The sequence below is a fragment of the Lampris incognitus genome, chromosome 13 (genome assembly GCF_029633865.1).
Source record: "Lampris incognitus isolate fLamInc1 chromosome 13, fLamInc1.hap2, whole genome shotgun sequence".
Taxonomy (NCBI): Eukaryota; Metazoa; Chordata; class Actinopteri; order Lampriformes; family Lampridae; genus Lampris; species Lampris incognitus.
The window spans coordinates 37,710,176-37,736,316 of record NC_079223.1 but is presented as its reverse complement, the minus strand read 5'-3'; the positions used below and the strand labels follow the sequence as shown (position 1 = coordinate 37,736,316).

At 46.9% G+C, this 26,141-nt stretch overlaps 1 protein-coding gene across 1 annotated transcript in view; it reads right to left on the bottom strand.

Annotated features, from left to right (window-relative positions):
• LOC130122679 (inactive tyrosine-protein kinase 7-like) overlaps positions 1-26,141 on the bottom strand; it is a 115,440-nt gene that overhangs the window by 30,431 nt on the left and 58,868 nt on the right. Inside the window, exons 2-5 of the mRNA XM_056291648.1 lie at positions 21,076-21,372; positions 5,987-6,089; positions 5,425-5,609; positions 404-551 (exon numbers count right to left, since the gene is read on the bottom strand). Coding sequence (XP_056147623.1) covers positions 404-551; positions 5,425-5,609; positions 5,987-6,089; positions 21,076-21,372 — 733 coding nt within the window. The remainder of the gene's footprint in view (positions 1-403; positions 552-5,424; positions 5,610-5,986; positions 6,090-21,075; positions 21,373-26,141) is intronic.

The window sequence follows — 26,141 nt, the reverse complement described above, 5'->3', positions numbered from 1 at the left end:
AACCAACTTTACAGAGCTCTCCTCCAGATATAACATTCCTCAACACGCAACATTACCCCTCCCATTCATCTTGGGCCGAGCTGTAACAGCAAACAGAGAGCCGAGACACCGACCGACGTGAGGGTTCCACCTCGCCGGGCCCAAAAGAGCTCCAACTGCTTATGCATCCTCCCCGCCCTCCCTCTCTCTCTCCCTCTCTAACACACACACACCCACAGGATTTATGGTTATAATATCTCAGAGTGCTATGAAAGGTAATGGTAGAAGAGAAGAACAATTAAAAGAATAATTAGAAAAAACAAAAGTCGGAGAAAAAGGAGAATAAGAAAACCAGGTAGCTGTGAAGATGGAACAAAAAAAACCCACAAAAAAAAACAAGTTTTGATTTTGCTTTTCAACAGACCGAGACTTGTTGGCCAGCAGCTCGTTGTCGTGGTGCCACTCCACGGTGGGCGCGGGCTCTGCGGTGAACTGGCAGTGAAACACGGCCTCCTCGTTCTTCAGCACCACCTGGTCCTCAGGAGTGACCACTGGCCTCGGAAAACTCTTATCTGGTAAAATGTGAGAAAAGAAAAGAGGGCAGAAGGGGGCAGTGGTTTGGAATGGGGGTGGGTTGGGGTGAAGGGCAGTACACAAACCGGTCATTACATTAAGATGGGTTCGGCACTGAAGTCACAGAATTGAACAGACGTTTCAGCGGTAGGAATGCATGCGTGCATGCGTCACGCCGGTGCACGGTACGCCGCACCAGGCCTTATTAAGATCTGCCAGCGCCTGGCTGATGCCGGAGGACAGGCAGCCTTCAGGTGGCAGTGTGTGTCAACACCTCCGGGGGCCTGAGGGAGACTTAATGAGGTCAGCGAGCGGCGCATTCCAGCAGCGGGCTCTATCAGGACCATCGTCTCTCACCGAGACACATGGGTACTGTCTCCCTACGTCTCCCTACTTTCCACCTGGCCTCTGCTGGCTCCCCCGAAACCTGGGGTTGAAACCTCGAGTGAGAGCTCCTGAATTGAATACGGGGTTCCTGGATAGATTGTGTTGCTTCCTCTTTCAGTGTAGTATTGTGTAAATTGTGTAAACACAACATCCATTGCACGTCGTCCATCTTGGGGGAGAGATCCCTCCTCTGTTGCTCTCCCTGAGGTTTCTCCCCGTTAAAGGTTTTTTTTTAGGGAATTGTTCCTTATCCAAAAGTGAGGGTCTCAGGACAGGATGTTGTGTTGCTGTAAAGCCCCTTGATGTAAATTTGTAAGATATTGGGCTACACAAATAAAACTGACTTGACATTGTACAATAAATGACTGGGATTACTGAATACACAAATGCTTTCCCCACTATTTTAAAACAGGAATAAAAAAGAAAAGTACCGGATTTTTTCAGGATCAGAATCAGATTTTTTTTTGGCCGAGTGTGTTTCCGCATACAAGGAATTTGATTCATCGAGGCTCAAACAGATGACCCCAGACGATACACAATACAATATAACTGATCAGCCAGAACATTAAAACCACTGACAGGTAAGTGAATAACACTGATTATGTCATCACAGTGGCACCTGTCCAGGGGTGGGATATACTGGGCAGCAAGTGAACAGTCAGTGACAAAGGCCAAATTGTGATGGCTAGACGACTGGGTCAGAGCATCTCCAAAATGGCAGGTCTTGTGGGGTGTTCCCGGCATGCAGTGGTCGGTATCCACCAAACGTGGTGCAAGGAAGGACAACCAGTGAACCAGCGACAGCATCATGGGTGCCCAAGGCTCGCTTGATGCGCGTGGGGAGCAAAGGCTAGCCCGTCTGGTCCGATCCCACAGAAAAGCTACTGTAGCTCAAATTGCTGAAAAAGTTCATGCTGGCTATGATAGACAGGTGTCAAAACACACAGCGCATTGCAGCTTGCTGTGTATGGGGTTGTGTAGCCGCAGACCAGTCAGAGTGCCCATGATGACCCTTGTCGACCACTGAAAGCACCTACAATGGGCATGTGAGTGTCCGAATTGGACCATGGAGCAATGGAAGAAGGTGGCCTGTTCTGATAAATCATGTTTTCTTTTGCATCATGTGGACGGCCGGGTGCATGTACTTCATTTACCTGGGGAAGAGATGGCACCAGGATGCACTATGGGAAGAAGGCAAGCCGACGGAGGCAGTGTGATGCTCTGGGCATGTTCTGCTGGGAAACCTTGGGTCCTGGTATTCATGCGGGTGTTACTTTGACACGTACCACCTACCTAAACACTGCTGCAGACCAGGTACACCCCTTCATGGCAACAGCATTCCCTGATGGCAGTGTCCTCTTCCAGCAGGATAATGCGCCCTGCCACACCGCACACATTGCTCAGGAATGGTTTGAGGAACAAGGTGTTGCCTTGGCCTCCAAATTCCCCAGATCTCAATCCGATCGAGCATCCGAGGGATGTGCTGGATATGCAAGTCTGATCCATGGAGGCCCCACCTCGTAACTTACAGGAGTTAAAGGATCTGCTGCTAACATCTTGGTGCCAGATACCAGAGGACACCTTCAGAGGTCTTGTGGAGTCCATGTCTTGACGGATCAGAGCTGTTTTGGCGGCATGAAGGGGAACCACACAATATTAGGTATGTGGTTTTAATGTTTTGGCTGATCGGTATATAATACACAGAATAGACATACAATAAAGATGATAGAGAACATACAATCCACTATATACAACACACACACATACAACAACAGCAGCAACGGTAAGAATACCATAAATATCTACACAAATTAAGTACACATAATATCATGATGTATGCCAAAGGGTATATTAACTGAAACATGTGTAGTATAGTATGGAACTAAGGTCATTTCTCTGACAGTAATGTATTGAGAATATTACACATACATACACCTGAGATACAGATAATAAGCAAACACCCAACGGTGCAGGAACCGCTCTGTTTTAGTTTCGTTGGTTTCCGTGTAGGTCAGTTAACTGTGTTTGGTTGGTTTGGTCTACTTGGTTCTAGTTTAGTTCAGTTCACCTTGTCGTGCTTCACCCATGCAGCCCACCAGCGACTTGCTCATCGCTCTCTCTGTGACTGCAACTATGCACAGCATGGCAGACTGAGAATTTTGTCCTGTTTTAAATGCTGGTGAAGGTGGTGGTAGCAGTGGTGCAGGGCGGGGGGGGGGGCCACTTTTTTTTTGTTTTTGGTTTTTTTCTTGACCTGACTACAGGGTCATCCTCCAAAAACAAATTAGGAACCTCAGCTCTAGCAGGACATCATCTCCTTTCTTTTCACATGTGCCTCTTCGCCGCTGCTCTCTCCGTCTCTCCCTGGTAGCCTCCCAGCTGTCTTAGTCCCCCCCCCCCCGCCCCCCACTGCTTTGACTAACACTGGACTGGCTGGCCAAAAACACAGAGGTGGTGGGAGGACTCTCTGGGAAGAGTTTTCTCCGTAGGACTTATCACAGCTTCCAGGACATTTTTTCACCCCAAAGAGCTAGCTGGGGCTTAACGCCCAATATTTCCAGCTTGACAAGGGAGGTTTGGGTGGGGGTGGGTGGGGGGGTGGGGGGGATAGAAATGGTACACTGCCTTAAAAGCTTATGTGATGCAGTTTAAATACCCATAATCCAGGTTTATGTGTTTGGACATTTCAAATTTACCAGCTAAAGGACGTTTGGTGCCAGAGGAAACATTGGGATGTTGTTCTACTGGTTCTTGGGATGAAAAAAAAAAAACCAAAAAAAAACCTGGGCACAAATGACACACAGAGCACACCTGGCCCACCCAGAGAGGGTGGTGGGTAGGCCTTCCTTAAGGGCCTGTGACCTCGCATTCAAAAGCTGTCAAAAGCTGTCAACCGTGCCTCCACCGTGCTTTAAGCTGCCCTATGAAATTCCCTATGGAAGTGCAGAAGGTGGAAACTGGAAACTCAACAATTACCCTTTCTTTCTTCCTCCACCCAGGTGTAATCGAGGTGTGTGTGTGTGTGCGTGTGTGTATTTTGCCTGCATGTGTGTTGCAGGTGGCTAATTAGAGTGGAACAGGGCATCAGGTTTCTCTCACAGATGTGCTGCTGTTGGTACTGTACGCCTTTGTGTTGAGCGAAGGGGAACACACGTCAGAGGCAAACATTGTGTTAAAAAAAAACACAATGAGGTGTACCAGGCCAAACGAAAACAAATAGGATAATTAATACATAGAATTTTTTTCTTTTTTTACAGAGACCAAGTTATAACGTGAATGAATCAACAGAACAAAGGCGCTGAGAGGAGCTGATTTTTTACTTCAGTAGGTAGTAGATGTTTGTGATGAAGACTCTTCTCTGCGTGGGTGTCTGAAGAGCTAGATGCAAGCACACTCTCTGGTAATCACATCACGCTCTCTCTCTCTATCTTTCTCTCTATCTTTCTCTCTCTCTCTCTCTCTATCTTTCTCTCTTATCTTTCTCTCTCTCTCTCTCTCTCGCTCTCTTCATCGCTATGGAGCACATACTCTACAACAGCAGATCACGCTGGAGTTGTCAGACTTCATCATTAGTTAACAACCCCCCCCGCCCTTCTCCCAATCCCCCGCTAACTAAACAAATCTCGACAGGGGTAGAAATGCAGAAATATTTATTCTGATCTCAAACTATCAAGCTAAGCTAATGCACCATAGACCATAACAACGCCAGCTGTGGCCTCTTTGAAGAAGAGCGGGTGTTTGAGATGATGGGCACGTTATGGAGAGACGACCGGAACTGCTGACACCACAGGTGAATGTAACACAAAACCAGAAGTACTGAGGGTCCCTGAAGACCAGATTAAGAACCACTGATTTAAAGTATTGCAGAAGCCAATGTAGAAGTACGCATATGAAAACGGGTGGGAAGCTGGATGTGGGTATGCATGTGTCCTGGTCGCTGCACTACTGCCTCCTCGGGGGTGGGGGTGGGGGGGGTGGGGGGCTGGGGAGGATAGTGCGATCAACCCATGTGCTACGTCCCCCTGGTGAAACTCCTCACTGTCAGGTGAAAAGAAGCGGCTGGCGACTCCACATGTGTCGGAGGAGGCATGTGGTAGTCTGCAGCCCTCCCCGGATTGGCAGAGGGGGTGGAGCAGCGACCGAGACGGCTAGGCAGAGTGGGGTAATTGGCCAAGTACAATTGGGGAGAAAAGGGGAGGAAAAACCCCCCCCCAAAAAAACAAAGAAAACAGAAAATGTAGTAACTCCTGTGTTTTTTTGTCACATTACTATACAAACACTGTTGCCATGTATTGCAGCATTTCTACACTTTAAGAATACTTATGAAAATAATACAATAGTTACAATATGATAGTAATTTCTTATGGTTTTACTATAGCCCATACTCGTACGCACACATGTGAAAGTTGGTATGCACGGACAATGGCATGCACACAGCTGAAAAAAACAAAAAACAAAACGCACACATATATAAAGGTCACACACCGATGATGTTGAGGGTGAAGTTGGCATTGCTGCAGACGTGCCCAGCTGCATTCTTGGCACAGCAGTAGTAGAGGCCGTTATCGTCTGGGGTGGCACTCCTGAAGGTCAGGGTTCTCTCCTTGTTGTTAATCTGATGGGTCTTCTCAGTCAACTTCATCCCATCTTTAAACCACTGGCATGTTGGCCTGAGAGAGAGGGAGGGAGAGAGAGAGAGAGAGAGAGAGAGAGAGAGAGTGGGGAGACAGGTTATGGGACGCAAAGGGTCGGGGGGAACCGGGGTATTGAGATAAGGGGAGGATGTTAAGGGGACAAAGCAAGGAAGAGAAATGGGGAGATCAATGAAGGTGAGGAAGAGGGGGGTGGGGGGATTGGGGAAAGGCGGGGGTGTGAGGGCACGAGAAAGACCGGAGGTGAGAGAAAGGGTTGGTCAGTATAGTGTTCTACACTTTCCTTGATCTTTGCCCTCTGAATTCGGGGTGACGGCCGACAGGGTGTGGGAGGTTTACATCATGTGGACAGCAGGGTGACAGGGTGTGAGGTGAGGGTGGGGGTGGGTGCTCACCGTGGGTGCCCGTCAATATGACAGCGCAACGTGACTTGCGCAGAGCTCTCGATCTCCTCTTCAGTGGCCGGCTCCTTTAACGTCACACCGCCGCTCTCGAGCCCTGTGCGGGGACAGACAATGACAAGTAGTGAGAAAGGAGGCCGGGAGGACGAAAGGAGGGAAAGAGGGCGCGGGGGGAGAGCGAGGAATTTGAGTTGAGCGGTTGTTCCTGTCTTGTGTTCCCTGAGGACACATGGTGCTGTTGATGATAATGGATGTAGCAGGGATCAGGGCCAAGACGGGCATGTGACAGCACCGTGACTCAGGCACAGGGTGTCAGACAGCGAGACGGATACCGAGCTCTAGGTCAGCCGGCCTCAATACCCTGCTGTCTTCAACCCACAGGGGTAGCTGTGCCCTTTATAGTGTGTATTACCGCCACGGGTTGCAAGGGCTTTCTCTGTTTAGGGCCACTCCGGCTGACGGAGGAACCCATAAAACCCAGTGGAAGGGGAATAAGACCAGCGAAATGAAGGAAATAATCTGCTAGCTCCATTACTGAATTGCCCCCGTCTGCTGGAAATATCAGCTGCTTAAGAATGTAGTTATTCTTATAAAACACAGAAATAACACAGTAGCAATTAAAAAACATGTCCTCAATGCCAGTAACATGGAAAAAGGCGGAAAAGAGGTTACGAATGAATATTTAGAGGTGAAACCAAAATCCCATCCCTCTTAAGTGAGGCTGTCTGATGAGATGGTGCACTCATTTCTTAATTATTTCTCCCCTCCATCTACCTTGGCCCGAAACTGACTGGTTGACAACTCAATGTCGGTACACAAGAGGTTGGATTTAATGGGATTAAGACGGCCAGTTATTGTTCAAATAATCGGCAGTCATGTTTTGTTTTTTTCATTTCCCCCCTTTTTCTCCCCAGTTGGACTTTGGCCAATTACCCTACTTTCCAAGCCATCCCAATCACTGCCCCACCCCCCTCTGCCTATCCGGGGAGGGCTGCAGACTACCACACGCCTCCTCCGATACATGTGGAGTCGCCAGCCTCTTCTTTTCACCTGACAGTGAGGAGTTTCGCCAGGGGGACGTAGCGCGTGGGAGGATCACGCTATTCCCCCCAGTTGCCCCTAACAGACGCCCCGACCGACCAGAGGAGGCGCTAGTGCAGCGACCAGGAAACACACCCACATCCTGCTTCCTACCCACAGACATGGCCAATGGTGTCCACAGGGATGCCCGACAAAGCTGGAGCTAACACGGGGATTCGAACCGATGATCCCTGTGTTGGTAGGCCACGGAATAGACCGCAATGCTACCCGGACACCCCGGAGGGCAGTCGTGTTTTTGGATGTCACCTGAGTGTGTCAAAGTCCATTGCTGCCTTGGCACAGAGACCAGATGCTGCTTTTTGAAACTAAATTCACCCCCCTACTAATTGGAAGGGAGATAGAGGCAGTAAGAGAGCTATAGCTTGGTGAGGTGCCCAATCCCCTGCTGTGGTTTGCGGCTATATAAACATGATTAGACTGAATAAGCATGGGAATTAATTATTATTTTTGAGCGAGACAGGCTGTTAGCAGTCAACATACTATTGCATGCACTAATGAGAATATGATTACTGTGAGCATCCGTCCATTCACCGAGACTGCATGCTTGTTTGGGCTGCATAGGTCTATGTACATGTCATCATCTGTGTTGTGTGTGTGTGTGTCTGTGTGTGTCTGTGTATTAGTCTGTGAGAAATTCTGTTTACCACAACGTCCCCTCTGATGGCTGCTGGCTGTACACTGACGCTGCATGTGTGCTTATGTTTCTACCATTGATAGAATATGCATGGAATGAGCTGTCACCTGAGACAGTGCAGGGCAGTGGGAAGGGGCGAAATGCAACTGAGAGGTCAGAGGGGGCGCTATATATGAGGCCCTGTCACAACGACCTGCCAAGGAAACTAACGATGCCAAGCACCCTGAGGGATCTTGGGAAGCCAGCTCTGCGGAAGCAGGGACTCCGTTCCTCTCACTTACCCCACGTGAGCCAAACAGTGATCATTATCCAGCCCGACACAGATGCCCTGGTTCTGCAGCAGCCCGTGTGTCTGCGTGCATATAGTGACATGCATCTAAAGCTGTGGAATATGGTAGTGTGTATGTTAATTTTTTTGTGCGTGAGAGTTAAAGAGAGATGGCGTATATATGTCTTGTGTTTCACTCTCTAAACGAGTGTGTGTATGTGCATATACAGGTAGGCGACAGATGGAGCAAGTGTGTGTATTTGCGTGTAAAGAAATACAGCTATCAGTACAGCCGGTGAAACAATGTGTATGTGGATGCATGCGCAGGTTTGTTTGTGTGCACACACACACACACACACAGACACGTGTGTGCATGTGTCTGACTTAAAGGGAAATTTCACCGGTTTTTATGCGGATGTCCAATCAGTGCTGATGGCAAATGTAGTCAACTGAAGCAATACATTCCTCAGCGCGTGCTATATTGACTGAGAAATCTGAGTTGTCCTGGTCGCGGAGCCATACCGGCAGTGCCTACATGTACCAGGATACATTGCGTGCGACCCTCTGACACCCAAACCCCAAATCCTCCAAAACCCAGCCAGCTTGCGGAGGTGGGCGTTTCTTGCAGCTCTGTGTAAAAAGAACAGCATCTTTCACTCTTCGCTCAGAAAACTGAAAAACAACATAAATTGAATTGGATGAGTTTTATCGGCAACAAACACGCCTTCTCATTGTGTCGTGCCTGGATGAGACCACTACGGGAAAGAGAGACAAGAGGGAGTAAGTGTAAGCAACCGCCGATTATCAACAGATGTTGAACGGCACAAAGAATGGCTGCGAGGGATAAAAAGCCCCAAATATGAAGAGAACGCACAGACATCAGTACTGGGGAGTCTTCGGGTAAACTCTTTGCATTTTACAGCAGATAATTACAACAAGGACAGATATTTCAACCGTGTAATACTCTGGTGTATATTTATACTGCATTAGTACTACATTCATATTCTGCACATATTTTTACATATTTCTTATTTCTCTCTATTGCTCTCTCTTATTTTTTTTTGATCCCCCCCCCCTTTTCTTCCCAATTGTATCCGGCCAATTACCCCACTCTTCCGAGCAGTCCCGGTCATTGCTCCACCCCCTCTGCCGATCCGGGGAGGGCTGCAGACTACCACATGTCTCCTCCGATACATGTGGAGTTGCCAGCCGCTTCTTTTTCACCTGACAGTGAAGAGTTTCACCAGGGTTTGGTTTTTTAGTTTTTGTAATTTTTTTTTTTTTTACTAAATGCCTACATAGATTTAAAAAAATGCATAACAGCTTCTGTTCAATTGTGTTGTTTCCATAACGGGGTGAAATAGGTTTTCAGGAATCGGGAACATTTGTTTGTCATTTCATTCCATGCACCTGTGCACATGAAATGAAATGAAATATCGTTTCTCCCAGCCCACAGCAGTGCAGCACAAAGACAAAAACACATATCCAAACTACAAAAAAACTACAAAAACACAAATATCTAACATATAAAAAAAAAAAATTCACTGTCCAAGACAGTGAACGCCAGGATGACTGTCGGAACTGCTGGTCTGAATGGGCTAGCAGTTAGCTTAGCCAGCCCTGCTTCCACATCCTGTCAGACCGCCCTCAGTGTTTCCTCCTCGGGCCCAGCTCCAGGCAGGGCCATTATCCCTGAGCCTACCGGACACATCAGACCAGGTCCCCCCAGCCGATCTAATGCCAGCTCTCCCAGCCAGACACCTTCGACACACCTCCCCACAGTGACACCAAAAACACAGTCAATGCTAGGCGAGGCCACCACCAGACCACATCAGTGTTATCGAAACTGCCAGTCTGTATGGACTAGCAGTTAGCTTAGCCTGCCCTGCTTCCACATCCTGCCAGACCGCCCTCAGTGTTTCCTCTTCGGGCGCAACTCCAGACTGGGCTGTGGTCCCTGGGCCCACATGACACAGCAGACCAGGCTCTCCCAGCCAATCCAGCACCAGCTCTCCCAGCCACCAAACGAAGACACAAACTGAGATGCAGACGTGGACAAAGATACTGCATGGACGATACTGGGTGAGGTCGCTGCAAACGTAAGTTCGCGTCGCCATCTTCCTACACCGGTACCGGGTGAGGCCGCTTCAAACGTGAAGTCGCGCAGCCATCTTCCATCGTTTTTAAAGCACTTATTCCTTCTCACTTAAAAAATCCACCAAAGGCAACAGCTTTCCCATTCTGCAATGTATATTGCATCTGAAGTAAAATGTGCAGGACCTCTGCATAACCAGCAGGTATGACTTTGCATGCATCTAACACAGGTGTACCTGCAGCCAACTTTGATAGTCATTAGCGTGACAATAAATAATTCAAGTTTATATATACGTAAAACAACTTTATTCAACCCAACACGTTACAACATGTTCTTTAACGTATTGCACATCATAATTTGACAAGTCAAAGTCCAGATCAGTCCAACAAGCTTCAAGGTAAAAGTGTCCATTGTTAACTGCATTGAAATTTAGCAGCATTATTACACAAAGGCTTGCATATCACATGGCCAAAGCTCCTCCGTTGCTTTGTCCACTTCAGCATGCCCTCTACACTGAGCATTGGGGGAAGGATATTTGGCTCTGATGCAATGTACGACACAGGCAGCCAAGACAATGCAGTTCTCTTTGCCAAGTTTCTACTCACTAAAAAAAAAAAAGTTAGCAGCCAGACAATATTGTCTGCAGAGAGCAAAAGACAGGAAAGGAGGAGGTTATTCATCAGGGAGCTACAAGTACTGATCATATACTGTAACATTAGCAGCTATTTTAAACACAAAACACAATGGTCATTATAATTGAAGGTTACCTAAGTGAAGACGACATATAACGTAAGGGTGACGATGCACTGGGCAACTTTCTGGCCAATATGATTGGTCAATGTGCTTGTCAACAGGAAATTTAGTGAGATGCGGGAACATATACTATAGAATTTTTCTGTGTAACAAGAGGTTGTCATGCAATGAGTACAAACGTGTTGAGAAAACTGCTTGTCCAACGTTGCCATGTATCAACACACTAACCTATAGCTACTACTTTGCTGGCCAAAACATAGCCAGTCAATGGTCATCTGCCCTCTCGGCCTTGCCGGTCTTGGTTTTCTTTCCAGTTTATCTTCAGGATCCTGAAGAAAGTATTGGGGTTGGCATCGGCGACAGCATCCAAGAAAATCTGCAACATCGCTAGTTTGCAATACAAGGCAACGAGAACCAGGAAGTTTTCTTTGAGTGGCATCTAGAGCACGCCCCCTGGCTGCGGGCGCAGACAAGAGACTAGAAATCCAAGCTGAACTTGCCCGTAGTTCTTCCTTGTCACCAACTACAGTCACTGACATGTCAAATGACGGCGCTGGTGCCAGAAGAAGAACAGATTTTGCAACTACGTCCCAGAGACTCAGAGAATATGGCAACAACTGTGTTTTTCGTACTACATCTCCAATTTGGATAGATAGAGATAAGGTTGAAAATCAGCTAAGTGGTCCTTAAAGTCATAGCCAAGTATGCTGATTAGTTATGTGTGTCTACTGTATTGTGGCTTAGTTAGAAAAGAGGAAAAGTAGGGCGTCCGGGTAGTGTAGCAGTCTATTCCGTTGCCTACCAACAAGGGGCTTGGCGGTTCGAATCCCCGTGTTACCTCCGGCTTGGTCGAACGTCCCTACAGACACAATTGGCCGTGTCTGCAGGTGGGAAGCCGGATGTGGGTATGTGTCCTGGTCGCTGCACTAGCGCCTCCTCTGGTCGGTTGGGGTGCCGGTTCGGGGGGGGGGGGGAATGGGGGATATAGCGTGATCCTCCCACACGCTACACCCCACTGGCAAAACTCCTCACTGTCAGGTGAAAAGAAGCGGCTGGCGAATCCACATGTATCGGAGGAGGCATGTGGTAGTCTGCAGCCCTCCCCGGATCGGCAGAGGGGGTGGAGCAGTGACCGGGATGGCTCAGAAGAGTGGGGTAATTGGCCGGGTACAATTGGGTAGAGAAAGCGGGGGGAAATCCCCCCCCCCAAAAAAGGGGAAAAGTCCATCCCTGTCCCCAGTGACCTGGAGGCCACACACACAAACAGATCTGTAATTAGTGCCTGGGGAAGGAGGGTCGAGGGGCCGACTTTAGCAGAAGGGGAAGAAGTGAGTCATTGCGGAGGAGGAGAGAAAGTTACACGAAGAACAAGGATAGGGCTGTGACTGACAGACCAACCTGGGAGAAACAGTATTTACAAGTACTTCCTAGCACTGTTTCGGCTAACGCAGCGTACCCGGTGGGCGGAGTCACGTTTACAAAATGATCCAGAGCGCTTCAGTTAAGCTGTAACTCACATAAAGAGGACTTGATTGATTTTGAAATACTTTTCTGTGACTGAGTAAACTTTGTGGCAATCCTTGAATTTTCCTTCTGTGCATGACGAACTCCACCCGTTTGGTACTTGTGGCAGGTAAAAAGAAATGTGAGTTATCTGTAAATACTAATTTCAACTTGGATTTTCTACTAGTCATACGTTCTCATCTCTCACCCTGTTCCACAGCTTGGAGAAAATAGCTTCGCCACCTGTCCCTTCAAAAAACAGATGGTGCTCTTTTTATTAGCCATTAGTGGTGAATACTTTCCTATAGTCATTATTAGACTGGATGACTAAGTGTTTCGACTGCACAGGCGCAAGCCTGGCAACCAACACCATATTTAGGGGCAGGTAACTGTCATGTCGGAAGCGGAACAAGAAGTTCTAGGCTGATAACAGATGAATTGTTTGTGTAGTGTGAAGGTAACAGCTTGGGCTTTTCATTATGGAAAAAAATAAATCACCTCACTGAGACACACCCATGTAAGCACTGTGTCTGTCACTCAGTGAGCTGCACTTTTTCCTATAGTGTCACGTTTTCTGAGACGCAAACAGAGACTGAGGAGGGTGGGTTTGATTGGGTAGAAACATATTCCATCGCAGCCTTACTGCTCTGTAATTGGCAGGTTGGAGGCAGAAAAGGAAGCTCTGGTTTGACAACAGATGAAGAGTGTGGATATTGTCAAAGTAAGATGAAGGCTAAGGCGGTTCATCCCCAGTATATGTAGCAAGCATATATACATTGAGCACACCGATCAACCAAAACATTAAACCCCTGACAGGTATGAATAACATTCATTATTGTATTACAGTGGCACCTGTCAAGGGGTGGGATATATTAGGCAGCATGTGAATAGTCCATTCTTGAAGTTGATGTGTTGGAAGCAGGAAAACTGAACAAGGGCAAGGATCTGGGCAACTTTGACAACGGCCATGATGGCTAGATGACTGGGTTAGAGCATCTCCAAAACGGCAGTTCTTGTGGGGTGTTCCCAGTATGCAGTGGGCAGTATCTACCAGAAGTGGTGCAAGGAAGGACAACTGGTGAACCAGCGACAGCGTCATGGGCTCCCAAGGCTCACTGATGTGCACAGGGAGCGAAGGCTAGCCTGTCCGATCCCACAGAAGAGCTACTGTAGCTCAAATTGCTGAAAAAGTTAATAGTGGCTATGATAGACAGGTGTCAGAACACACAGTGCATTGCAGCTTGCTGTGTATGGGGTTGTGTAGCCGCAGACTGGTCAGAGTGCCCATGATGACCCCTGTCCACCACGGAAAGCATCTACAATGGGAATGTAAGTGTCAGAACTAGACAATGGAGCGATGGAAGAAGGTGGGCTGGTCTGATAAATCGCATTTTCTATTACATCATGTGGATGGATGGATGTGTGTGCGCCGTTTACCTGAGGAAGAGATTTTACCAGGATGCACTATGGGAAGAAGGCAAGCCGGCAGAAGAAGTGTGATGCTCTGGGCAATGTTTTGCTGGGAAACCTTGGGTCCTGGCATTCATGTGGATGTTACTTTGATACATACCACCTACCTAAACACTGTTGCAGACCAAGTACACCCCTTCATGGCAATGGTATTCCCTGATGGCAGTGGCCTCTTCCAGCAGGACAATGTGCCCTGCCACACTGCACACATAGCTCAAGAATGGTTTGAGGAACATGACAAAGAGTTCAAGGTAGGACTTCATTCCGATCGAGCATCTGTAGGATGTGCTGGAAAAACAAGTCTGATCCATGGAGGCCCAACCTTGCAACTTACAGGACTTAAAGGATCTGCTGCTAATATCTCGGTGCCAGATATCAGAGGACACCTTCAGAGGTCTTGTGGAGTCCATGTCTCAACGGGTCAGAGCTGCTTTGGTGGCGTGAGGGAGAACTACACAATATTAAGCACAGGTGGTTTTAACGTTTTGGCTGATCGGTATATATATATATATATATATATATATATATATATATATATATATATATATATATATATATATACACCTTTGTGTGTGTATACATATACACACACACATATATGTATATATACATATATGTGTGTGTGTGTGTGTGTGTGTTGGCATGTGTGTGTGTGTGTCTCTTATGTTTGTCTCACTGAATGAAAAAAATCAAAATAATGCATGGGCTGGGAAACCACTTTTGATCAAAATGGGGGTTTTTGTTTGGCTCTACTAAGCATAGAACAAATAAATGGCCGTGGCTCAAGTGAGGCTATATATCAACTGCTGTGTCTCACTGTCGGTGATGTTTTTCGAGACCAAGCTCTCTTCCTCAAGCACTACAGACCCCTGATTTTGATCACAGGTGGCTTCCCAAAAGTGACAAAAGACAGTATGAAGACGGTGGATTTGATTGGAGGAAAGAAGATATTTTGGTGCGACCTCACTGATATGTCAGGGTGCTTAAAGTTGGAGCAAAATTGAAAAACTATTATTTTCTAACACCCCTTACGACTTTAATCGCCATGCATTTTGTACCATTTCTTTCTACTGAAAAAACCCCCCAATAGAATTCAATCTATTTTTTCTGATACTCAAGATGTCATGAGGTACTCATTTACATACAGCCAATCAGATCAAATCAACAAATTATGAAACACCCTCCATCCTTACTGCCAACCCTTGCTTGTGCTTGTCACTCAGAGGCCAGCTCATGAATATTAATGAGGACCAGACCACTCCTGCACAGTTCTTGAGACAATTGAGAGCAGTTATGGATAAAGGTTTAAAAACATATTATTCATATTTTTTACTATTTCGATACATGAAAAGCCAAATCTAATTTACAACTTTGGTCCGACTTCAAATGAAGAAACGTGTGAGTAAAAAAATAACACCAGCAGCACCTGGAGATCATTGAAGCTACTTGAATAATAAAACCAGAGCATTTTGGCTGAAAGCACCTGTGGATCTGATTGAGCAGAGGAGTGGAGAGACAGGGCCTATCGTGTGACTGACAGGTGCAAGTGAGTATGGAAATAACCCAAACAATATGCTATGCTGGGCTCTCACTAACTCATACTCATCAAATGAATGAAAAAGCTGCACTTGTCCAGTCATGGGAGCTCGGCGAGTTCAGCCAGTTTCCCAGTTTCGGCCCAGTTCACCGTTTCTGACAAGGCATCAGATTTTATCCATTATCATCAACGGCATCAACTCTAGCCGACAAGAGGTTGACAGGCCAGGCAACAGACAGACCACAGCGGCCCAGAAACCCAGGATGATGCTGCTTTCTGCTGTGACAGAGGAAAGGAGGATGGAAGGAAAAGGAGGAAAGAGGAGAATAAGGAGCGGCTCTGACACCAGTGAAAGAGTCCCTGAGGCCTTTGGGGGAAAGTCGATGTGCTGATGAAGCCTCTGTTGTCAAACCTAAATATGAGGGGAGGCGTTTTATCAGTTCACAGGAATGAAAATTTAGAAATAATTAAGATGCAGGAATAAGAGAGGATGAGGATGGGGGGGGGGCTGCTCAAATGAGTATGCTGTTACCACTGGTGTGGCTCTAAAACAAACCAGCTGAAACTCTGCAGGAGAAGGGAAATAGCATCTGATTAGAACATGATGGAATATGCATGTGTGTGTATGTGTGTGTGTGTGTGTGTGTGTGTGTGTGTGTGTGTGTGTGTTTGAAAGGAGCCCCGCAATTGGAAATTTTACATATGAGACGTGATGGTCAGTCTCTTTCTGCACGACTCTCTCTCATCAGCAGGGCTACTGTCCTCTAAAAACACTGTCAGTCTGCATCATGTAACGGGGAGGGGGTGAAGCGATGCCTCCAGGACCAACAAACATATGGACAATAGCCCTCCTGACACTTCTGCTGGAGGCAGTCTCAACCCAAAGACCCTGTGACCAGACAGGACAAAAGAGAAGCAGCAGGGAGGGGGGCTAAAACCGCTGGAAACAGAGGGGATGATTACCCTAAATTACTCTTCTCAACCGGCAGCGTCAGACCACCCTCCGTAAAGAGGGAGATGAATTAACTCTCTCCCACAACTGTCTGCAGTCAGCTGAGCTGCAAAGACTCAAAGGGTGGCGGTCTCTCTTTTCCATGTGCAGCGCATACAAAACAACCCCAACACCCCCCCCCCCTTTGCCACTACACACGCAAACTAGCACACACATGACTGCACGCACATACAGCATTGCCGCCAGAGGGGGACTTCACTTGAGGGCTTCATGTGGCTTTATTGCCCGTTAAATGAATGTTGGGAAAATATAAGAACATCTGTCACAATACGACCCAGTCCGGCTGGAATGATCCACCGCTGGACGGCTGACAAACCTGAAAATATGACAGGGAGACAAACGTGTCGATGCATCCAGACAGACAAGGCATACAGCAGACTCGGGTTTTTATTTTTTATTTTTGGATTTTTCCTCCCTTTTCTCCAAATTGTACTTGGCCAATTACCCCACTCTTCCGAGCAGTCCTGGTCGCTGCTCCACCCCCTCTGCCGATCCGGGGAGGGCTGAAGACTGCCACGTGCCTCCTCCGATACATGTGGAGTCACCAGCCGCTTCTTTTCACCTGACGGTGAGGAGTTTCACCAGGGGGGTGTAGCGCGTGGGAGGATCATGCTATTCCCCCCCGTCCCTCCCCCCCCGAACAGGCGCCCCAACCGACCAGAGGAGGCGTTAGAGTAGCGACCAGGACACATAACCACATCCGGCTTCCCACCCGCAGACACGGCCAATTGTGTCTGTAGGGACGCCCGACCAAGCCGGAGGTAACACGGGGATTCGAACCGGTGATCCCCGTGTTGGTAGGCAACAGAACGGACCGCCACGTCACCCGCACACCATTACAGCAGACTAATTAAAGACAATTTGCTACACCACTTTATCGTACGGGCAACATATGGGACGGCGAGCAACGCTGCAGATGATGTCCTCACTCCTTCAGGCAAAACGGGACTTCATACAAACCCTAATGTCAGTGGTCTCTTATCTAAGGGTGTACTGGAGGAGTCTGGCCTCTGACAAATGTAAAGCACCTTTTTCTTATCAAACTGATAAAAAGCTATCAGTGCTAGTAGTATGCCTGGCATATGTTCATGTGTGTTTCCATCCTGAAATATGAATAACACTTCATTCATTAACAACTGCCACTCAGCTATGTGTGTGCTGCTCTTATCTAGTTGTACTTTCTAACCGAAGTCTGGCTTTGATAATCTCACGTCTGAGAGTGAAGGACTGTGTGCACGTACACGTGTGTGTATACACTGCATGTATGTGTGTACATCCTGGTGATGTAAAGTTGAAACCTGGTTTGTACAGGGCAGCACGGTGGTTAGCACGGTCGCCTCACAGCAAGAAGGTCCTGGGTTCAAACCCCGGGGTAGTCCAACCTTGGGGCTCACCCCAGGTCGTCCTCTGTGTGGAGTTTGCATGTTCTCCTCGTGTCTGTGTGGGTTTCCTCCGGGTGCTCCGGTTTCCTCTCACAGTCCAAAGACATGTAGGTCACCTGAATCGGCCGTACTAAATTGTTCCTGTGTGAATGTGTCAGCTCTGTGATGGACCGGAGGCCTGTCCAGGGTGTCTCCCCGGCTGCTGCCCAATGACTGCCGGGATAGGCTCCAGCATCCCGCAACCCGAATTCAGATAAGCGGTTTGGATAATGGATGGACGGTTTGTACATGAGAGCATATCAGCATGTATGCTCGTGTGTGTGTGTGTGTGTGTGTGTGTGTGTGTGTGTGTGTGTGTGTGTGTGTGTGTGTGTGTGTGCGTGTGTGTGTGTGTGTAGCCTTCATCAACTACCATGTCTGACTGACTGCCAAGGGTCCCATCAAGCGACAAGCATCAAAGGACCACTTTGAGAGGGCTGGCTTGAAGACCAAGGGTTGCAACAGAATCCATGCACACAACTGGACCCATGAACATGTGCTGACACTGATACATATGCAAGGCTTTAAAACTCAATTATTAATCAACTAGCATTAAACATGATATGCTTGGTACCAAACAAGCACGCCATGTTTATCGGAGTTACTCGTGTTTTTGAGCCACTCGGATTGAAGGAGTTACTAAAACATTGCAGATCCGACCACAAGTTCATCATTACGATCAGGAGAATTTTTTTTCTTTTTTGGATTTTCACCCTTTTTCTCCCCAGTTGTATTTGGCCAATTACCCCTCTCTTCCGAGCCGTCCCAGTTGTTGCTCTACCCCCCGACCGACCAGAGGAGGCGCTAGTGCAGCGACCAGGACACACACCAACATCCGTTTTTCCCACCCGCAGACACAGCCAATTGCGTCTGTAGGGACGCCAGACCAAGCCAGAGGTAACACAGGGTTTCGAACCGGGATCCTCGTGTTGGTAGGCAACAGAATAGACCACCACGCTACCAGGACGCCTCTATCAAGAGAAATATGAATAGATTTTTGTCTTGTATTTCACATCTTGCCCTGTGATGGCCTGGCAGCCTGTCCAGGGTGACTCCCCGCCTGCCGCCCAGTGACTGCTGGGATAGACTCCAGCATTCCCGCGACCCTGAGAACAGGATAAGCGGTTTGGATAATGGATGGATGGATGGAAGGATGTTTCACATCGCTGCCTCAGGCTGAGAGGGCTGCACGTCTGGACAGCCCAAAAATGGGGTTTCTTTTGAGATGCATGAAAAAAAAGAATACTCTCATCTGCATGCAAGTGTCTAATCTGTGTGATGTCTTTTGCTAGATGATGTGCCGCTTGAGAAATTACCTCCCCCCCAAATGCCTGTTGCGTGGTCTTAATTCCAATGAAAACATTTTCATGTTCTCTGGATGAGAATTAATGATCGGAGAGCAAGCCACACAGGTACAGTTTAACAGGGTCACGATGGCTCCTCAACACTGGCGCTTCGTGTTGAACTTGTTTTTATCTCTGTTAGCATGTCAGTTGACTTTTATTGAAATACTAAATCATCTTTAATTGCAAATGCAATAACGTATTTCCCTTCAAGTCAGACCAGAAAAGAAAAATGATATTGGCCTAGTTATTAGATCTCTCTGGCAAGCACTTTCAATTTTCAGATCCAGGTTTTAAATTGTGCAGGAATCCACCGTCGCAGGGAATTCACCGACACGATGTTGAACCTTGGTACAGTTATTCTGTGTTTCAACTTTCTATCTCCAATTTCTAAGCATCTCCGCGTTGTCTCTCTGGTACTAAAACTTTGGCACATTAATCTCTTCATTTTAATGAGCCTTAAAACAATTCCTAACTGTAAGTATACGCAGGGGGAAAAAACTTATTTGAAATTAACTGGAAAGGAGATCACAACCCAGAAGGTGCTATTATTTAGCAAGCTTTGCAGTCATTTTCTCAATTACTGGTACAACCCAGTGTGTTTCTGTGACACAAAGGCTTTTTCAATGACAACTTGTACCTAAGGGCCTTCAACAATACGTTAACACGGCTGTTATTAAGCCCAAGAAGGGCTGGGCAGCATTCCCACGGCTTTCTCTGAAACTCAAGAGGGTGGCTGAGGTTTGCTTGTGGGACAAAAAGACCCAACTCAGATCTCAGTGTGCTCAAAACTCTCAACAGGGCAAAGTGTTCAGAAAAAATGCATGCATAGGGGCGTCCGGGTAGCATAGCGGTCTATTCCGTTGCCTCCCAACACCGGAAATGCTGGTTCGAATCCCCGTGTTACCTCCAGCTTGGTCGGGCATCCCTACAGGCACAAATGGCCATGTGTGCGGGTGGGAAGCCAGATGTGGGTATGTGTTCTGGTCACTGCACTAGCGCCTTCTCTGGTCAGTCGGAGCGCCTGTTCGGAGGGGGGGGATAGCGTGATCCTCCCACGTGCTACCTCCCCCTGGTGAAACTCCTCTCTGTCAGGTGAAAAGAAGCGGCTGGCGACTTCGCATGTATCGGAGGAGGCATGTGGTAGTCTGCAGCCCTCCCCGGCTCGGCAGAGGGGGTGGAGCAGTGACCGTGATGGCTTGGAAGACTGGGGTAATCTGTAATCTCAGAAGAGTGTCTAATCTGTGGGATGTCTTTTGCTAGATGATGTGCTGCTTGAGAAATTACCCCCCCCCCCCAAATGCCTGTTGTGCAGTTTCCAATGAAAACATTTACATGTTCTCTGTATGAGAAATAATGATCGGACAGCAAGCCACACAGGTACAGGCCAGGTGCAACTGGGGAGAAACAGGTGGGGGGGTGGGGGGGGGGGAACAAAAAAACAAAAATCCATGCATGTCAAAAGCCCATCTTGAACACGATGTTGAAGCAAGGAGTGCGGCGTTAATGTAGACCTACATAATTATATGGCTGGGAGGTGAATTACACTATTCAGTAATTTCCAGACAAAAGCCTTTTTAGAAGATGTGGGAATAGAGTGTTACACAACAGGTAGGGAGAAGAAAAAGATACAAGAAACAAGAAACACATGCTTAGTAGCGCACATATCCGGTTTCCTTTGGAGAGGCGGGAGGGCAAGCCACAAAGAACAAGGTAACAAGTAGGTGGAAACATTCCTACAGCTCAAACTACCTGTCATCCTATACTGCGACTTTTGTTTTGCTTTTTTTGATGCAGAAACTGGATGCAGACCATTGTTGCGATTTATGACACTCAGGAGGTTGGAGACGATAACCAAAGAAATCATAACAGCAGGCTGTTTCAAAATGTCCCCGGCTGAAGACACCAAGACGAAAGACGTGAAGGGTTCAAAACGCAACACTCACACTTGATATTGAAGGATGCGTTGGTTGAGTGGAGCTCCTCTCCCGTGACCGTGTTGTGGACCAAACATTCAAAGTTCCCCGCGTCCTGCCTGCGGTCCACAGCGGTGAATTTGAGATTGCCACCTTCCTGGAAGCGCCTCTCGTTATTTTCCAGAGGCTGACCGTTGTGCAGCCAGCCATAACGGATGTCAGCTGGATCGCTGACCTCACAGCGCAGCATGGCGCTGCGGCCGTGCAAGGCATCCTGGGACTTGGGCTCCTTGGTAAACTGGATGGCAGCAGCCTGGGTGGACAGGACTGAGGTAGAAAGAGAAAAAAGAAAGAAAAGAGGAGCAGAATGAGGAAAGAGGAAGAGAAAATAAAGTGAGGATTACAATGTTGATATTTACACTGAACTGGATTTTCCATTTATTAAGCTTGCACAAGGCAACCGATGACCAACAGTCAAGTGATCTTTACATGTTAAAAGATGTCATGATCACATGGCTATCACATGACTTTATATGCAAACTAGGAGAGGTACCTGGCATTGCCCGGGGAAAATGTTCTCACCAAAACAACCAACACGATCTGATCTTTATGATATAATCGATGATGAAATATAGGATAGTTTATGATATGATACATGTGATAAAAGAATGTCGAATAAATGAATCTTATTAACGAAAATTATCAAATGTCATAATTTTCAATCCATTCATCAAGCTTCTTTGCCAATGTGTGTATTAATCGCTCAGTGCTCAAGCGCCTCAGGGTAAACCACATTGTGTGCCTTCAGGCTAGCTAGCATTGACAATGTTAGGTGTAGTGCCTTCCTTGACCACTGGAAGGATTTGCCGGAAGTCTCCACAAAGCATTGTTGGAATGCCTCTTTCGAAAATAAATCAAATGTTTTACTTGGTTTTTGAAATATTTTTGAGCTGTGCAATCCTTGGAAAGTGCTGATTCTAAAGATACCTTTCTTTTTGTTCTACAATGAGTATTTCTGGAGTTTTAAGCGAACATACAAACATACACTCTTGCTTTAGATACTTTTATGTTTTTAGCTAGTCATGAGTATTAATATAGTCAGGCTTGACCATGGAAGGCTTATTTTCACGCTTTAGTAAAAGTTGTGTCTTAAAAGAGGAGATTGAAAGTATGGATTTCCAACAAACATGTAGATACACTCACACATACATCCACACACACATGTGACTGTACTAAAAAGCTTCTTGCCTCACGGTCCTTGTGCCACCCACTCAAGGAAAAAAAGCTCTATTAAATTAGGACATGATGTGCTGTACATACTCTCATCCACATTTAAATCTTTTAAATCGTTTCTTCACATCCTGTGCCGTTTGCTAGCTGAGTGACTGAAATATTTTCTGCTTTATTTGCCCACATCTCAGTGAAGAAAAGGACAGAGGGTCGGGCCGATGCCAGCACAACACTGTGCTGCGTGTTAACCTAGAATATAATACAATGTCATGTTCTAAGGGACAGGGATGCATTATTAAATTGGGATGGATGACAGACAGGGGAAACACAGACTAAAAGTGGATGAAAAAGGGACAATCTCATTTGAACTCAGCAGCTGCACTTATCCTTCTTGTTTGAAGAACTGCCATTATGAGCTCATCAATAACTGACTCCTTGGTGTGATGGGCCAGGTCCACCGGTGCCCTGCATCACAATGTTATCATACCTGATGTTAAAGTTTGTTATCATTGTCAAAGGCCCACTGTCAATGATGCACTCCTGCACCTGCATGAGGGTGAATGTGTGTGTGTGTGTGTGTGTGTGTGTGTGTGTGTGTGTGTGTGTGTGTGTGTGTGTGTGTGTGTGTGTGTGTGTGTGTGTGTGTGTTCTCTCTTATGAATGAGGCCAAGAAAAAGGGCGATCTTTCATTAATGTTAAATCTTTGACTATCCTCACCCCCCCCCACCTCTTCTGTCCTTCTCCAGCCTGGCTGCGTCTTTATCAAACCAGCCTTTGTCTGGCTGCAGGTGGCTAGAACTGGGGCACAAAGACAGACAGACAGACAGACAGACAGACAGACAGACAGACAGACAGACAGACAGACAGACAGACAGAAGGCACGGCACGCAAGCAGGCAAACAGTCCAACAGACAAGCCAGTGGTCGGAAAAGAAACAGGCAGCAGAAAGACTATCCAGTAAACAGACAGTCAGATAAAGTTGAGGGACCATAGAGCGGAGGCTGAATGAAGGTAATCCAGCTGGGACCCCTCTTGGGCACTGAAGTTATCTGGTACACCTAACATACAAGGTATGGAAAGATGAAGTTTGCCCTGGTCAAACAATCACTCATGATAATATTAGAATGAAATGCATTGAAGCCCATTTCCTAGAACTGATCTACGAAGCGCGACAATTCCCTGATTCACAGCAGGCACATGTTATGTTTGTGTAAGGCTGGAATGATTGGAGGGGAGGGCAGATGGATTAGAAAAATCAGTGCAACCATCCACAACATCTACCTTTATCAGGTAATGCACACAGATGGCTTACTTCCCATATTTATCATGTAATGTTCACAGACAGCTTACCACTCCTGCACCAGGCGTACAGCTGGGATGTGGGGTCTGGCACGCCATATCCCATCAGGCTGAGCCTGCTCTGTAGTGAGGTTATGGTTTTCATAGATAAACAGCAAAGCTGAGGCTGATGGTTTCATTCGAAATGCATACTGACATGTTGACAAGCTCTGTGCTGTGTATGTGTACATGTACATGTGTGTGTGTGCATGCATGCGTGTGTGTGTATATGTGTGTTTATGCATGTCTATGTGCAAGTTCAGATCAGTGCAGTGATGGAACAAATCCTGGCAAAAGTCCCAGCAGAGACGATGCATACAGATAAGGCATTTTCACATACCAGAGAGAAGGGGGGGGGGGCATATGACAGAGCAAGAGAGAAAGAGAAAGAAAAGAATGTGGGAGGGAGAAAAGGTAGAGTGAGGCAAGTCTATCACAGCTGTGGAAGTCTGCCAAGTTTACTGTACTGATCAAACATAGGCGGCACTGTGACCTACATCTCAGCCTCACAGCCACTCCCACACTCCTATAAACAGACATACATGAAGAGACTTTGAGAGAACACACACACGCACACACACACACACACACACACACACACACACACACACACACACACACACACACACACACACACACACACACACACACACACACACACACACACACACACAACCACCTATCAACACTATCGCATAATCACAAGGTGTCATGTTCTGTCTGTCTGACTAAATCTAGTAATTTAGTTTAAATCGTACATATGAGTCACTTTCAGAGTGCATGAAGAGGAATGTCCCGTGTATGGTCTCCTGGTGACATTTCACTGAGATAAGCAGGCCAACAGCGATCCAACCTTTAGTATGGGACCTTTAAAGTGAAAGTGGATGAAGAGAGTGATTGATAAAAAGAAACAGGGGGCGTCCGGGTGGCATAGCGGTCTATTCCGTTGCCTACCAACACGGGGATCGCCGGTTCGAATCCCCGTGTTACCTCCAGCTTGGTCGGGTATCCCTACAGACACAATCGGCTGTGTCTGCAGATGGGAAGCAGGATATGGGTATATATCCTGGTCGCCGCACTAGCGCCTCCTCTGGTTGGTCGGGGCGCCTGTTCGATGGGGAGGGGGAACTGGGGGGGAATAGCGTGACCCTCCCACGTGCTACATCCCCCTGGTGAAACTCATCACTGTCAGGTGAAAAGAAGCGGCTGGCGACTCCACATGTATCGGAGGAGGCCATGTGATAGTCTGCAGCCCTCCCCGGATTGGCAGAGGAAGTGGAGCAGCAACCGGGACAGCTCAGAAAATGGCCAAGTACAACTGGGGAGAAAAAGGGGGAAAATCCAAAAGAAAGAAAAAAAGAAACAGAGGACAGAAACTGGAGATTGGGAACAGTGGTTTGAGATACTCTGATGCCACATACTCAAAGAGAAAAGTAATTAAAGGTTTAAAGGTAAACAAGGAGTTGGCCAAATCCCTCAATGAAATACAATATAATCTAATGACACTTTACGTTTTACAGTTTATTTCGCCCTCCAAAAAATTCCTGATTTGGGTTTCCTAGAGGCAATAAAGCACAATGCACTATAAGGTCGTGCATCTTCCATTGTGAAAGAATGTGATGTGTTGATAATGCACGGCTAAAACAACCGAGCGGAGACGAGCGTTTTATCTCAAGGGAGTCTCCCCGTCTTCCCAGATAACAAGTCCTGCCTCTGATTCCAATCAATATGCACAATATGCACACATGCCTGGGAAGGCTTCCAGAATCCACTAACACACTCTGTTGGGTAGTAATTAGCATGCTATTTTAAAGCCGTAATCATGAAGACGGGTTTTTGTTTAATATATAAATATTTATGGTTATACATGTCACTATATGTACTGCTTTTTGACCACTTCGGATCCCAGCTATCCATTTGAGATCAAACAGAGTTGCCATGGCGACTGCAGTGCTGCTGCATCAGCACCTTCCCCACCAATTAAAAAAAAAACAAAAAAAAAACAAACAAAACTCAACCTGAATTTTAACCTGGGTATCTGTTTTTAGAGGTCTACTACAAGCTGCGGGTGCCATTACTGCTTCTTAGCCAAAACAACTTGCTTCTTCTTCAAACTTGTCACAACCTTTATTCTTCCACATGTGGCAGTGAAAACATATGCACCATACCATTTTTGCTGGGAAAGTCCTATCCGACAGCAGCCAGTATAATGAGCAACTACAAAAGCAATGATTTGGATATTACAGGGAATACGGCAGCAATAGAACATATCAAAAAAGTTTTTTTTGACAATGAAATCTGTACTGTAACTTTGATAGTCTTCATTTCAGAACACACCCTTTCCCTGGATGTCTGTCAAGGTATTCGACTAGATGAGTTGCAAGAGACAGAAACTGGGTTAAATATGGAGGGGAAACTGCTGAGAAGGGGCAAACCGTCTGTACAGAGGGGTTCTCCTCTTCATCTTTCTCCAGCGCCAGCTCATTACGCCCGTTTCTACTGTCAGTCTTCCTGTCTGGCAGTGCCGT